We start from the raw sequence: 16,344 nt of genomic DNA on the forward strand, positions 1-16,344 counted from the left end.
CCCAAATCCACTTCAGACACACACAACCCCGTCTGAGAGGCAGAGCAACTTTTCTTCTGACAGCTGCCACTTTGGAATGGATTACTAAGCCTATTGGGGTGGCTCAAAAGGGTGCTTGTCGGCTGTTGCTGTCCAAATGAAGGCATTTGTTAGCTTTTGTGTGTGTGTGTAGGGAATTCATTTTCTTGATCCGGCCAAATTGCCGTTGCTTGTTTTGGTGCCGAGACTTTTTTGTGAATGTGTGACTCCCACCACCCCTCACCTCCACAACCTCAACCCCAACCTCACTGTCCATCTAATCAGACTTTGCATCATTTTCCCTTTTTATTCTCGGCCCATTATGTCTGCTGCATCCATTCCAATCACATATTATAACCAATGTTTAATCATTCATACAAAAGTGCAGCTGAATAGATGTATCAACCCAAATGTCTCTTTGCCTCACTGGTTAGAGAGAAATGGTGTGTTTGAGCGGAAGGGGCGTCAGTCCAGCAGGTGTTTGGCCTATTTAAATGGAAGACCCCCCCATCGCCACCCCCATCCCCCCCACCCGCTTACCCATCCCCGAGACAGCGTGTGGATTGGAGCAGGAAGCTTTGTGTCTGCTTTTATTCTTGCTCTCACAAAGTGCGGGCGGCTGAAAGAGCGCAGGCAGGGATATCAAAGGGTGCAGGGCGACCCCCCTCCTCCCCACGGGACAACGCTGGGAGGAGAATTAGTCACAGACCCTCCCATCCATGGCTTTATTCTGCTACAGCAGGCGGGCAAGGAGCTTTCACCTCTGCTTTAGGAGTTGCCTGACTGAGAGAAAGGCGGCAATTGTGTCGTCTTTCTTACTCTTTGTGTGTGTGTGTGTGTTGGGGTGGGGGGGTTTCAGGGTGTCCCTCAGACTTAATGTCCCTCATTGCACTCAGGAGTAGGCGTGTCTTCTTTGTCTTTATTTTGATTAGAACTTCAATTCATGCTGCCTGGTTGGGTGAAGAGTAGAGGATGTGTGTGTGTGTGTGTGTGTGTGTGTGTGTGTGTGTGTGTGTGTGTGTGTGTGTGTGTGTGTGTGTGGGTGCCTGCCAGCCTCTGTGTGTGTGTGTGTGTGTGTGTGTGTGTGTGTGTGTGTGTGTGTGTGTGTGTGAGAAAGAGAGAGAGACACACCATGCACACGTGCCAATCACTCTGTTTGTCTTTGTCCATTGACTGTCTTCGTCTCCTTACGTGCGAGGTGTAGGAAGAGGAGTCATCTTGCCCTGGAAAGTGTTTGTTTTGGTCTGTGTGCTGTCAATGAGCAAATGTGAAACAGTAGCACTCAGTGTTGGAACACTTGAAAAACAAATGTCCACCTTTTGCCCAAGGCTGACAGGGGTCACAAGGCAGTACCAGTGTATAATTCACTCTGGTGGAGTAAACAAGATGCTGTAATCAGTGACTAAGGTCTGAAACTTCAATAAACCTCATAGTTGCTGCTTTGTAAACTTAATAGTATTTGTTGGTTTCCTGTGTGGCCTTTATGAAGGGATGTGTCATCAGAGCATATAGGGGAGTATGAGCTCACTGCCAATTTACATTCCAGGAAGAGATGAGGCATAGTCTGTTCAGTAAATCCAAGAGGAAATCTTCCTGGAATGTGTCAAAAAAAATGTTTTTTTTCATACCAAGGAGGAATGGCCGCTTAAGAAGTATGAGTATTCTCCAGCATCAAAGTGACTGACAAGGTCCTAACCTGAAAACTTACTCATCCATTTAACATCTCTCCTTCCTGTCTGACTCACATCCATGTCCTCCTTTTCTACTTCACTGCTTGAAGTTTTCCTGTGTTGAATGTCTGACTTAAATCTTAGTTCATGTCTTTTTGTAATACTTGAATGTCCAACATGATCATATGTGTTGCACCTTTTGCCAGGTCACTGTGACTACAATACTTTCATATGTCATCAGGGGTTGCTAAATAGGGGTGTTGGCCAATTTGGCGGCTCCTTTGGGTGAGGCATTTGCCACACAACTGTAGTGTCTGGGGTTTCAATCCAGCAAGACATTTGTCACACTACCCCCTGCCTTTCCCAGACTTTTACATCTGTTCTGAGAAAGACCTGAATGTGAATACTTGGGGGTGGATTGAACTGTATTTCTTTAAAAAAATAATATTTATTAACCACGGAAGTAGTCACCTACATGGTTGTCCAATCAATACAAGGAAAATATTGGTTGGTTAATGTGGAACCACTTGCAGTATTCAGTTGGTGATATTGTTGTGACTTAATCTTAACATGTAATCTGTGAGAATTAAACCTTTTAGTTGTTATTAAAGTTAAAGTTGAACATAATAAAGACAATATGAGTGATAAACTAGCACTGAACAGCAACTGTTTGCCGCTAATGATTGCACAAGTAGTGGTTAGTCTTTCCAATAAGATCTTGAGATCAACAGTTGTGGTCATTTTGCTGGTTGCAAAATATAGTAACCAATTTATCAGCGCTGTATATTGTTGAAAGGACTATACAATGTTTGCATGTTTTAATCCATTTAACACCAATCACATATATCTGACAGTACTGCAAATCACTTTCTTAAACATACCATCGTGTGTTTTAAAGGGAAGGAGTTGGAAAATGTCAGCAAAGCCAACAAGATTAGCTAATCACAAGTTATCTCTATAAAGTTTATCTAAAAATAAATAAGAACATTTTGGTACATCTTGTCTGTCAGGAAGCTGGTTTGAAACATTGCAAGGATGAAATAGATTGTATTACATCTGAGAAAGAAAAATAAATGGAGAGAAGATAAGAGAACAAATGATGATTGATGATACATTTCATGAACAACAATGAAAAATGTAGCTGTGCCAAATCTATATGGGTTGAGTTATTATACCTAGTTTAAAACTTGGACTGTGTTTACAAACTGTAATATACTGGAATATTACTTAAATACATTCCCTAAAGAAAGTTTTACATCTCTGCAATGTTTTTGTTTTGTTTTTTTCATTTCTACAGTATCGGCTTGTGGCAACTAAATCAGGATTAACGTTTGCTTAAGTTAAAGCAACTAATATCACTTAGGTAAGTTTAGGGGCAGGTTGTGGTTATGTTTGGATTTTAAGAACATTAGCACTAGCTTCTAGTTTGAGACAGAATGTGAATCCAGGTCCAACCTTTGTACAGCTGTCCACTTCCTAGCCTACACGCCCTTACTTTTTGTTGTGCTATATGAACAGCCTGCTACTTCTGTAATGTTGTCTATATGTAAATCACTGATGCAAATTAATTGCATATGGAGATAATTAGTAGGGGATATGGTTGATTGATCACAATAAGGTTTTTTTTTTGTTTCTGAACTTGTTCTTTTTTTTTCACTTCCATTATTTTGTCTGTTGTTACTCCTCTGACACCGCTGAGTTATGAGGCGTTTGTGATGCGTTACAGCTTTTATTTGCACCTGCAGGCCATACCTATGTACACATACTCTCACTAATGAGGACTAATATAGGTGGTTAAAATGAATCTGGTTTAACTTAGTCTTGGATTCCATAATTATCTAAAATTAAGATGTTTTTCAGAATGCCATGTTAAGCGTGAATTAACTTTTTTAGATTTAGGCCTACTTGTTCATACCCTGCCTGGGAAAGTGGTCCCCACTCCTGCAAGCCAAGGACAGTGAAAGTCCCATTGGCTTTCTCAGCTTGCAAAAGCACCATCAAAATGATACAGAGATGAATACCTCAAACCAAATTCACATCCGTCTCATAGCTTTCCGGGACAGCCCCTTTCACCTCCTGCTTCAACAATGAATCACACTGATCTCCTTTTCTCTAGCATACAGTGACTTTATATCAAGTCATTTATTCACTGATCAGCTAGATGAGACATGACAGACCAGCAGGAAGTAAAACTGCTCAGTCTTGTATGGTGAGAGTGACAGCAAAAGCCAGCGGAGATGAAGAAGAACTTGAACAGTCATGTTCAAAAACATTCTTGTTCTCTCCTCAGTTGAAGAGATGAGATAGAAAGGAGAAAAGGGAAACTCAGGTCTTTCTAGTAACCTTTTTATCCTTTGCATGTTATAAGGCAAAACAGTACATGAACCTTACCTCGCTAGTCTACTACAGTGTTTGTTTACTTCTTGAAGTTACCTCCCTGTGCCTGGCCTACTATTGAGCTCATGGTGAGCCTTGTGTTTCACACGCTGCTGCTCTCTGCTCAGCAGCCAGTGGGCGGGAAGCGAGCGAGCGAGCAATAAGTGAGTGACTGAATATGTGTTTGGGAGCATGGCAGAGGGGGAGGAAAGAGAGTCTTGTTGTGTGGGAGGCCTGTTTAGATTTGGATTTGGCAAGCTTCTGCATGAGCATGTTGAAAACCCCAAACCCCTTTCATCCTCTGTGCTCCCATGAGACGACTTCGCTCCCTCTGTTGCTGATGGTGCGTGTGGTCAAGATGCTGCTTCCTCGTCTCTTTTCTCTCTCCCCCTCTGCCTCCTCCTACAGCCCTCCTCCTTTCCTTACTCTTGTTTGCTCGCCTTGCCCGTGCACCCCTCCCCCGCGTCCTCACCCCTATGTTATGCTTGTTTACATCTCGCTGCGCAGTTCATGTGCAGGGCGTGTGGTTTTTTTTTTTTCTTCTTTTTTTTCAGTCTACATGTATGTGTGCATGTGTGAGGCGTTTGTGTGTCTGATGGATTGAGGAGGTACATGTACGCATGTATGTGTGTTTACATGAACTCGTGCGGTGCGCTCTGTGCACTTGCCTCTAGAAAAGCGTGTTGTGATGTCATTGAGTGCCACTCGCACTATCACAGCGAGTCAGAGCTGTCCGTTGGTACTCCGCCCCCCTCAGCTCTGCAACAACACCTACCAAGAGCAGCAGCTTGCTCAGAGAGGAAAGGATGCTGGAAGGATGCTGTGAGGATAGAGGAAGAGGAGAGAATGCTTAGAGACTGAAGAAGCATAAGAAGAAAAAGATGCTCAAATGCACTAGGAAGAGTGGAGGATGCTCAGATTTAGAGTGGCTGCCAGGATAAACAGCAGTATTGACTGTCTGTTATTGTTGTTTGTTTCTATGTAGAACAGATGAAACAGCTTTGTTGCACACAAGAATGTTTCTTTCATATTTTTTAATCTAGATTCCACAGTGTGGATGTGTCAGACACATTCATTTATCAATCATTAACATTGTGATGTGTGTAGCTGGTGGTAGTTAGTTTGCATATAGTCATGTGCACACACTTGTGTGGACTACACTTGGATAGCAGCTGCTCTACAAACTGGGCCAGTGAGACCTCAACTGCATCCCCACACGCTGCTATAAATAAACATGATGAAATGACACACTCACCTCCACTCTTAAACACACACACACTGATTGCTAGAAGTGGTGGCTCAAAGAAGATGCTGAAGATGTTAATCATCCTTGGACGAGTTCTCCATTGCACATCTCAAGGCTTTACTGAGGCATGAGAGGGAGGATAGATGGACAGTCTGTGCATTCAGTATATTACATTTACACATGATTTCTTGAATTTGTATAACAGGATTTATCATCAGAAATGTCACACATCCACCGTCAAGTCACAGAGAAGATAAACACATGTTTAAGTTAGTAATTCAGTACGTGAAATATTAAGTGCAACTTGTGATACATTTGCTTATATGTGTCTCTGAAACATAATCTTTTTGTTTTGCAAGACCGTAGTACTTCATTTATTACAGCCTGTTTAATCTGCCAGGTCGGGTTCTCAGATACCGTATGATGACATTGTCATTATGGTGGTGATTCTTCATGGTTGGTGTTTCTTCCACTGGTTTTATTGTACTTGCTCAAAGTAATAACAGTTAAGTGTCTGTTCACACAGAGACATGTTCAGGAGGAAAACTTTTGCTTCCCATGTGTTTCATTGGAAGAACGCAACTTTCACCTGTGTGTGTTTTCATTGTAATGATACTGGTCATGTCAGTCATTTAAATGTTGTTTCTTTGGTTTGACAGTCTAACACTTTGGTCCAAACTGAATTACCTTGAAATTTGGTAGACCTTTATGATCCCCACAAGGTCAACCATCATGCTTTTGGTGATTCCCTGATTTTTAATTCAGCGTAACTAACAGGTCAAAATCTTCTTCAGTTCATGACAGGATGCCCCTAAAACTTATGACCAAATTCCTGTCTTTGAGATTAATAGTAACGTTAGCTTGCTAACATGTCATTAAATTAATTTCCATCCATAACAGACACCTTATAACCAAAGCTGGGAAGTGCTATCTGAAGCTGAATTTATACTTTCCGTGTGTGCGGGTACGCAAGGGTCAACATGACATATATTTTGTCATAAATGGGTGCACATGACATCTGCGTACCCCCAGTTTGTCTCGACCTCACGGCCACTACACTGTCTACCTGTAGATGCCGAACTACTGTGCATGCGTGGAGAGCGGACTCCAGAAAGTAGTATAAACAGAACTACTACGCATCTGTGGTGTCCGCAGCTGTCCGTGTATGTGTCCACTCGGGAGTATATCTGTGGCTTAACCCGCATTTAACCCAGGTTGGCTGACATGCATTGATCCATTCAGATAGATGGCACTATGTAAGTTTGACTCGCGTCGCCGTGTATAACTTGCTTCATGTACATTGTACACACATTGTAACTTAATCAACTGAAATATGCAACATTATATTTAAGTAGCTAATATTAGCATACTTGCGTACTAACTACATGTTAAGTATCAACATGTCAACATCCAAAAGGCGTGACAACAATTAAAATTGTATACAGGTAGGTGATGTTAGAATTTAGCTTAAAGTGAAGCTGAGTGTAAGTACACCTGCTGTCAATGTAAAGCTCAGTCTGATGAAAATTGAGCCATAGCTGAAAATGTAGGTCTGAGTCTGATAAGCTTTGCCCTGGCTGTCTGTGTAGCTATATATGTATGACCAACCACCTTAGCATTTTACTGTTCCCTCTGGGAGCCGGAAAGCATTGCTATGTGTTAGTCACCGAGGAGAATTTGGATGTTTGCAATTCAAACTGTCTGTTGTGGTTTGAGCCTTTTCCAACTGCAAGCATGCCATCCCAAAAGCCAGAGAAAAATGAGAGCACCAAAGTAAGCCAGCAGGCGAAAGTGAGATTGAGCACATCATTATAGCCCTGAAACCTTGGTCTTCATTTGAGTCTGACTTCAAGAATGACTCAAGTGTTGCACATCTAGGCCAAATGACAATTATGTACCATGATGGATGCTGAATATTTGACCTGTTAACCAACCATAACCTCAGCTGTAAGGTCACAAAAGATTGATCTGTTTTCTCTTCTTTTTTGCAGGAAGAAGTGTTTGGAGGATTTGGAACAGTCACTGAGCAGAAAAGAATACAGAGCCCTTCAACAACCTCTTCAGGTACTTGACCTAAAAATGATATTGAAATTCATTTTGAAAAATTTCAGGAAATCATCAGCAGGAACTGGCTTAGTGTTTGAGGATTTGTCTCTAAATGTCTATCATGGACTTTACTGTTGTCTTGAGATGTCTGTGCCTATGAAAGCTGTCAATATCTGATGGCTCCTTGCTAACCGAATATCCTTTGTTTTGTTCCCTGGTTTTATCAGCGGGCACACCCATACAGGAGAAGAAGCCCAGAGGCCGTCCACCCCGGGCCCTGACTGCCCAGAAAGCTGCTGCAAGTCTATCTTCCCCCTCCTCCCCTCACTCCTGTGCACAGGCGAAACCTGAGGGACCAAAAAGGCTGCCTGGGAGGCCACTTGGCACTGGAGAAAAGAGAAGAGGCCGCCCCCCATCCTCAAGTAGCAAGAAAGCTTGGAGTGCAGGTAACCATGCAGCAGCAGAGGACGGTAGGCAAGCTGGGTCTGAGTTGGGCATGGACACAGAGGAGGACAAGGACAGAAAGGGCGCCAAGAGAACGCCACTGGGCTCTGCTCATCCTCATGATGCTGATGCCAAGCTTCCCAAAGGTGGGCGGGGTGAATCCAAAGTTACCAACCTGAAGAGGCTGAGAGCGACTAAACTCGCCCCTCTCAAGTCACGGCTCAAGACTTTGCCTGGTGTACCCCGACGCAGACGTGGGCGACCGCCCTCAGCTGAGCGGCTCAAAGCTGAGGCGGCTGCTGCTGCTGCTGCTGCTGCTGCACAGCTGTCTACCTCCATTGATGATTGTGGGGAAGGGAAACACAAGGCCTTTAAGGTGAGAGGCGGGGACAGAGGCACAGAACCACACACTCTCCAGCAGCCCATGCTAAGGAATGTGGATGGTGCTGAGGACCAGGACTCTTCCAATTCACCTGCCTCCCCGTCTCCCTCCAAGCCAGGCAGGACAGTGGGCCTCAGAAAAAGCCCTCGCCATAGAAAGCCTGTCAGAATTGTCCCTTCTTCTAAACGCACTGATGCAACCATCGCTAAGCAGCTGCTGCAGCGTGCTAAGAAAGGAGCGCAGAAGCGATTGGAGAAAGAAGCTGTAGCCATTGGGGGTAGCGGGGCAGGAGCCATTGAGGCTGGCATCAGGAAGACCACCCAACTGAAGAACATCAGGCAGTTCATCATGCCTGTGGTCAGCACAGTCTCTCTTCGCATCATCAAAACCCCCAAGCGCTTCATTGAAGACGAGGGCAGCTTTGGAACCCCGCCACCCCATATGAAGATGGCACGGTTAGAAACAACGCCCTCATCTCTCTCCGCATCTGCCCAACCCACCTCCACTACCTCCTCTTCCCCTTCCCCTGTGCTGGTCTCTCCACCGGCCGTTACGACCACTGCTCCCATTGACTCCCTCCCCCCTCCTCCACCACCCGCCCCTATCTCCAGTATTTCATCAACAGCTGCCAGTCTGCTCAACAGCAACACCAACAATGCCACCAACGGGCGATTTAGCAGTAGCGCAGCTTCTTGCGGCTCAAGTGCTGTGTCGCAGCATTCCTCCCAGCTCTCTTCTGCAGAGTCTTCCAGGTCCAGCAGCCCCAGCTTGGATGACTCGTCGTGCGACTCCCAGGCTTCTGAGGCCACACAAGCTTTGTCGGAGCCAGAGGAGGATCACTCTCCGTCCTCACAGGGAGAGAGGGAGGCCAACCTGTTACACAGCTCACGGCCTCCCTCCCCTCCCTCTGAGCCAGAGCCAGAGCACATGCTGTCTGAAAGGAGTCGACGAGGCCGGAGAGGACAAGGGGTGGGTCGAGGAAGTCAGAGCCAGAGGGTGAGAGAGACGCTCACCACAGGGGCCAAAAAGCCTATCATCAGTCCACCAACAGGAGTGCTGATGTCCTCCACCACACTTGTCAATTCCCAGCCGGCTTCATCCACTGCCTCTTCTTCACCTCCACCTCCCCCTCTCCTCACCCCTCCTCAGCCTCCTCAGTCAGCTTCCTCCAATTCAGCTGCTATCAGTGAACACCACCCCCAGTCACCCTGGATGTCTCAACCCATCCCTCCATTCCTGTCTGGACCGTCAGTGCTGTCCAGCTTGTCAGACAAACGAAGCCGCTCAATTCTGAGAGAGCCCACCTTCCGCTGGACGTCCCTGTCCCACCCTGAACAGCAGTACTTCTCCTCTGCTAAATATGCCAAGGAGGGCCTCATCCGCAAACCCATATTTGACAACTTCCGTCCTCCCCCTCTCACAGCTCAAGACGTGGGGCTGTTGCCCCAAGGTGTCAGTGGAGCAGGGGGAGCTGCTCCTGTTTCATTCCCTGCACAAGGCAGTGGAGCGGGATCAGGGACTCGTCTATTTGCCCCTCATCACCCCCACACCCACCACCAACATCCCTCTTCATCCCGCTTTGACACACCACTCCAGAAGCGCAGCCCATTGCTTCGTGCTCCACGCTTTACACCCAGTGAGGCTCACTCTCGGATATTTGAGTCCGTTACCCTGCATTCATCCTCTGGGAGCAGCCCTGGGTCTCTCTCCCCGCACCAAACATCCTCTAGCTCCAACAGAAGCTCGCGGCGCAGGAGACGACTGGTCTCGGGAACAATACGTGGCCAACCACGGTCTCCTTCCCACTCAATGACCAGACGCAGCAGCCAAATAGGAGGCCAGATATCTGTGGGGAAAGGCTCCTCTGAGATGTCTGTGCTGACAGGCTCTGTCTGCAGTAGTAACCCCAGCTCTTTGCCAGGGGTCTCTACAAGTCCACTAGCCACCAGTGCCTTAACTCCTGCTTCTTTCAGCACCTTCTCCTCCGTATCCCTGGCCTCACAAGGGACACCTGATAGCAGGAGAGGGGCTGCTGGAAACCCACCTCCTTTGTCAACTACATCATCCTCCTCTTCCCCACTTTTCCCTCTCTTTCCTTCCAGTGCCCAGGACACAGGGCGAGGAGCTGGGAAAGGAGGTAAAGAAAAAAGCATGTCAGCTCCCCAGGAACCTGCTCCAAAGGAAAAAGAAAGGGATTCTGAGAAAAACCGAGAGAAAGAGAAGGAGAATAAGAGGGAAGGGAGGAAGGATTTGGAGAAAAGAACCAAGGTTTCTACTCCAGATGGCTCCCCCAATGCACCTTCCAGCCTCTTTACTGTGGATGGGAGGGACTCAGAAGATGCTCTAATATCTCTTGCTCCAAAAAAGGCTCCGGGCAGAAAAAAATTAACATCAGTTGAGATGATTTCTGACACTGCTTCCTCGGAGGTGCGTGGGCTCCATTCCACTGTTCCATCCCATCCCGTTTCCATTGCTAAAGTGCGTCTACCTAAGAAAGGTAGACCCTCTGAAAAGGGAGCAGAGATGGAAGATGGGGAGAAGGAGAAGGAGAAAGAGAAACAAAGTGCTCCTAGCCAGCAGGCAGCAAGCCTTCCAGGGCAGCCAGGCAGACAACAGCTCCCTGTCTCCTCTCTCGGATCAATGTTGGCACAAGCAGAGAAACAGCCTGTGACCGACAAGCGGGTAGTTGGACTACTGAAGAAGGCCAAAGCCCAGCTCTTTGAGATAAAGAAGAGTAAGCTGAAGCCTGCAGACCAGACCAAGGTCCAGGTGAGTTTTCCTTTTAATGTCTTCACAGTTATTTTGTACCCTGAACAAAAAGCTTCTGTTTCTCTCATTCTCATCATACAGCCACAAGCAAGTGACTTTGACAAGATGCTACGAATATTTTCTATAAATAGAAATCTGCATTTGTACTCAAACTGAAACTCGATAATAGGAAAGTCCCACAGAGGGTGTTACTTAAGGGGAATTCTGTTAGCTTCATACATTATGCAGAAAGCAGCACTGGCTGTGCTCTTGAAAGTATTCCTTTGAAGAGAATAAACTCTTCTGTTCTTCTAGTGTTAATCTAACAATTAGATGGTTATAGGCAGTCATTGCCCATTTTCCAGCTGAACTTGTCCTACCCTCAGTTCAAACTAGTACCAACTCAAGCTCTCTGTCATAAATATTATTGTTTGTAGAAATGGACACAATCCACAGCAACCAGTACCTATCCCTTCCCCTCTGCCACTTCATCATCATCATCCTCATCATTATTGCACATTGTCCAGAGATAAAAGATTTATTTAGTTCAGTGAAACATTTACAACAAATTAAATTTACCTTTTGAAGAACATCCTAAAATATCAGCTTTATGTGTTTTATTTTTGTGTAGTTTTTATTATTATGAAGCATGCTTTTAAAAGATGTCTTACTTTTTGTGGCAATTTGTGTTTGTGAGCAGGGTCAAGAGAGTGACTCGTCAGAGACCTCAGTCCGCGGTCCACGCATCAAGCATGTATGTCGTCGTGCAGCTGTGGCTCTTGGCCGTAATCGGGCAGTGTTCCCTGACGACATGCCCACCCTTAGTGCCTTGCCCTGGGAGGAGAGAGAGAAGATCCTATCTTCCATGGGGAATGATGGTGAGGCACACTCGACTTGCATCTTATTACTGGGTTACTATCTCTGGCCTTGCTGCTCAAGTTTACTGACTCGCCTGGGGGACTCAAGTGGGGAGATTACAATAATTAATAATAATACATTGCCTGAGTTTAAAGGGGATCTATTATGCTTTTCCTTATTTTCAGTTATATATATATATGAATAATGTTACAACAAACAAATATCTCCATATGTTGTTATATCGACTGGTTTTTAGTTCCACTAATGAAGCTCTGCTAATTCAGTTAGGAACAAGTTTCACTTCCTGTAAATTCTTCACAATAAAAGTCTCCTGTTATTTAGTCATTTATTAGCTTTTAATTTGAAGCAGTAAAGCAGGAAATATTGGGTTTGCATCGGCGGTAACTTTACACAACTATGATACATGCTGCCTCTCAGCAGCTTCTGCAAAGCTGGTCAAACAGAACAGAGACTGAGCTGAGGGGCTGCATAAAGGGCTAGTGTAAAATAAATATGGAGTTTTCAAATGTGAATCATGCAAAGCTACTCTAGTGGAGTCTAAAATTAAAAATATAGAGCTGAAAATGAGCATAATGGGTGCCCTTTAACATATTTGTCAGATGTTAATAGAGTTCAAGGGGTCAGTAGGTCACAGGCTATATTTGTTTTTTTAACAGCACAAACCAAACATAGAGCAGCAAGCTAAACACTAATTCATTGTGAATTAATTTAATATAGGATTTTTATAATTCTTTAAGATGGCAAAGCAGAATTATCAGGCAAATTTACAAAAAACTTGCCTGTTCTGAGTGGAGGCTTGGTTGAGTTGAGCATTTGTTATTTATGACACAACATCTGTGCTAGTCTTAAAAAAGTCCTGCAGTGTGCAGTGATGACAGATTAATCTCAAGAGCAGAGGAATGAGAGCACAATGAAGTGGTGATGGAACGAGCACTTTGGCTGCCCTGTTCCTGTTGTTTTCACTGGTGTTATGTCATGTTGGCACATATGTGTTTTTGAGATCAGAGGACCTGACGTAAGTGACATATCAAGAGTTCGCAGCATAATCTCAATTTTATCAGTTTTTTTTGCCTGGTTATTTACTGTAAGGATATTAGTGTTTTAGACAACACCCTGGACAAGTGTTTCTTGCCATTGAAACACTACCTACTGCTTTCACAGCTGGGAAATACCATAAAAGACCTGGTACAATATGAGCTGTCCATTCAGCAAAGAAAAGAGTGTATTCAAGAAGACATTGTGGAAAATATTAAATAGACACTGAAGCGCTGTCATTTAAAGCTAAAGTTTAGACATGACAATATATGGCATTCTGTTAAAAGGAGGCTTAGTTGGAGGTTCCATTTGTTAAATTATTGATTGAATTCATTCAGTTTTTAACAATATTGTAAATTTGTAATGCTTTATGTTGCTGAGCTAGTGAGCTTGCTAGGCTCTGTCATGGTGTACATTAGCAATGATATGCAAAGGAATTTTGCTTTGGTGTAGAGTCTTTGTGTATCTCAGACTCTGGTGAGTGAAATAAATACTGTACTACTTTGTGTCATTTATGATAACATCTATCTTATGATGTTTCTCTCCCTATAGACAAGTCATCAGTAGCAGGTTCAGAGGAGGCAGAGCCCCAATCCCCTCCCATAAAGCCACGGGAGACACGGCAAAAGGCTGTTCAAGAAGCTCCTCCCAAGAAGGGGCGTCGGTCACGACGCTGTGGCCAATGCTCAGGCTGCCAGGTTCCAGAAGATTGTGGTGTCTGTACCAACTGTCTCGACAAGCCCAAATTTGGTGGACGGAACATTAAAAAGCAGTGCTGCAAGTAAGTCTGATGAGCTGTTTGTCACAATAGATCACTGATATTATTATGTATGTCTTGAATAACATTTTTATAACTTTTAATGGAATATTTAAGAAATTAAAGATTAAATTTTGTGTCACTGTCTACAGGATGAGGAAGTGTCAGAATTTGCAGTGGATGCCTTCAAAGATGTTTCTTCAGAAACAAGGCAAAGGCAAGAAAGACAAGAAGAAGAACAAGTTGTCTGAGAAGAAGGAGGGTCTCAATCCGGTAAAGGGACCGAGCTCAGAGTCTGGCCCCAAACCCACTCCCGCACCACCGAAGGAAGAACCTTCCCGCAAAAAGAGTGAAACTCCTCCTCTAAAACTGGGAGAGGAGAAGTCGCGACAGCAGCCGTCATCAAAGCAATCATCTCCAGCTCTGGCATCTTCCCCTGCCCCAAACGAACCCCCTCAGGCTGCCAGCACAGTCACAGCCCAGGCTCAGTCTCCAGCCCTGACACCAGACCCAAAACAGCTCTCTGTCTCGAGCAGTGTCTCCAGTAAGAAGGGACACAAATTACAGCAGCCTGTAACAACATCCTCCTCCTCGTCATCATCCTCTTCCACATCATCATCTTCCTCATCCTCCTCATCTTCCTCCTCGTCATCTTCAGCCCAGAATTCCCCCTCCCAGTCTATGCAATCTCATCAGCCATCCCAACAGCAGCAACGACCATCTGTGAGTCAGGCGCCATCAAAAAAAGACGCCTCACCCAAGATTCCACTGAGCGAGCCCAAGAAGAAGCCCCAACAGCACTCGTCACAGCAGCAGAGCTCGACTACAGCAACATCGGATACAGGTAAGAAACTGGTCCCATCTTGTTATAATAAATGTAAAGCTTAACAAAACTCCACTCTTATTTGTCATTTACTTTCTCTTTTTCAAAGTTGAATTAAAACAGATGAAGAAGCCAACTTCTCGCTCTGTTCCTCCATCTCCTAAACAGAGACCAAAAGACAAGGTAGGAATTAGCGTCAGTTGGTTTATTCAGACCTTTAACTCATTGTTGTCTATTGTATCTTGTATGCATTGTTTGTTACCATGTGAACTTGCTTCAGCCATAGATTTAGAGAAACCCATAACTTTGTCAATGTACTGTATAAACCACATATTATTTCCAATATTCACTATTCTCTTTCATATCTCCACTCTTGTCTGACAAACTCGAGAAGCCGCTGAGCACTAAATCACCCAGCAGCTGTACTTTAAACTGGCTGAGCACTCCCTCGACTAGGGGCCAGGCGAAGTCCAGATCACCCTGCGACGGAGTGCATCGTATCAGAGTGGATTTCAAGAGGGACCATGATGTGGAGAAGGTGTGGGAGGCTGGCGGCCTCAGCCTGCTCACCTCTGTGCCTGTCACGCCCAGGGTGCTCTGCTTCTTATGTGCAAGCAGTGGAAATGTTGAGGTAAAAGAAAAACATGCCCACTTTTGATCATTTTCTTAAAAACATTCTCTTTTAAATTTCAATTTCTTTTCCTTTACTACTGTTTCTATTTAGCACTTTGTTCTCTACCACTCCTTTGTCTTTCTCTCTTAATAGAAAATAATAGAATACTATTTGAGCAGTCGGTTAAAAATGGTCTGTCTAAACTGCCTCACATATGCCACTGCTCATAAGAGTCTCCAAGTTATTCATCAGCCATATTGGAGTCGGGAGTCTCAAACAGTTGTTTCCCTCTCTGTCTCTTTTCTATCTCTGTAGTTCGTCTTCTGCCAGGTATGCTGTGAACCGTTCCATCTCTTTTGCCTGGGCGAGTCTGAGCGCCCTCTCCAGGAGCAATTTGAGAACTGGTGTTGTCGACGATGCCGATTCTGCCAGGCCTGTGGGCGCCAGCACCAGAAAACTAAAGTAAGCCATTCAGTACACTTTCTGTTCATTTGAGGCTGGATACAAAAGAAGCTTAGTTTAGAGTGACAGTTTGTAAAGGCTGGAGAATCCTCCCTAGAAAGAAGCTTCCTGGCCTTGCCAGCTGACAGCACTTAATCAGCTTCTTGGATTCCTGCCATGATTTTATTATTTAACTCAAGTCCTGTGTATGATGTGCATGGTGTGAGCTTCGTATGGTTGTCATTTTAAGATTATCTATACAGATATTTGGTCAATGCAACGCAATCAGATGCCTGTTGGATTGCTTTTATGTGTTGGTACATGTTAATGAAGTATATGAATTTGTTGGTTATTGGTCATCAGAGAGCTAAAAGCTACACAAATAGTTGAGTTTGAAACAAATCTCTGCCTAAACAGTATCATCTTCTGTGCAATCTGTGCTACATGATCATAAACTTCATGCAGCTTTAACATTTATCAGTGTTTCATAGCCAGACAAACAGTGAGTGTAAGAAACAGTTGTTAACTTGTCTGTGACATTTTATTTTCAGTATTTATGAATGGCAGAGTGGCTCTTGATTTGCAATGGGGAAAAAGTGCTGTGGCATAATATGTTGTAAAGCTTTTACCTGGGCTAGTGTTGACCCTCAGCTACATAAAAAAAACTTGACTGCAGTTGTTTTCACTTAAGTGGCTGCCTACAAACTGCTGCCAGGCACAGCTCACACTATAGCTGTATCGTAATACCTTTTGATAATGTTGTTTATTCATCCATGAATCCCACTATAAATGTGCTTCTCAATAAGCCGTGGAGAGCACTGTTGTTGAATCTGCACAAAATCATAGAACCACTGTAGTGTTGCAAC

General features: G+C 44.5%; 1 protein-coding gene across 2 annotated transcripts in view; it reads left to right on the forward strand.

The window, feature by feature from the left end:
- kmt2a (lysine (K)-specific methyltransferase 2A) overlaps positions 1–16,344 on the forward strand; it is a 43,916-nt gene that overhangs the window by 4,833 nt on the left and 22,739 nt on the right. For both annotated transcript variants that reach the window (XM_042413315.1, XM_042413316.1), the window contains exons 2-9: positions 7,302–7,374; positions 7,584–10,951; positions 11,631–11,808; positions 13,397–13,625; positions 13,754–14,445; positions 14,534–14,607; positions 14,816–15,055; positions 15,353–15,499. In XM_042413315.1, the coding sequence (XP_042269249.1) occupies positions 7,302–7,374; positions 7,584–10,951; positions 11,631–11,808; positions 13,397–13,625; positions 13,754–14,445; positions 14,534–14,607; positions 14,816–15,055; positions 15,353–15,499 (5,001 nt within the window). The remainder of the gene's footprint in view (positions 1–7,301; positions 7,375–7,583; positions 10,952–11,630; positions 11,809–13,396; positions 13,626–13,753; positions 14,446–14,533; positions 14,608–14,815; positions 15,056–15,352; positions 15,500–16,344) is intronic.

Source organism: Thunnus maccoyii, chromosome 6, assembly GCF_910596095.1.
Source record: "Thunnus maccoyii chromosome 6, fThuMac1.1, whole genome shotgun sequence".
NCBI classification, from domain to species: domain Eukaryota; kingdom Metazoa; phylum Chordata; class Actinopteri; order Scombriformes; family Scombridae; genus Thunnus; species Thunnus maccoyii.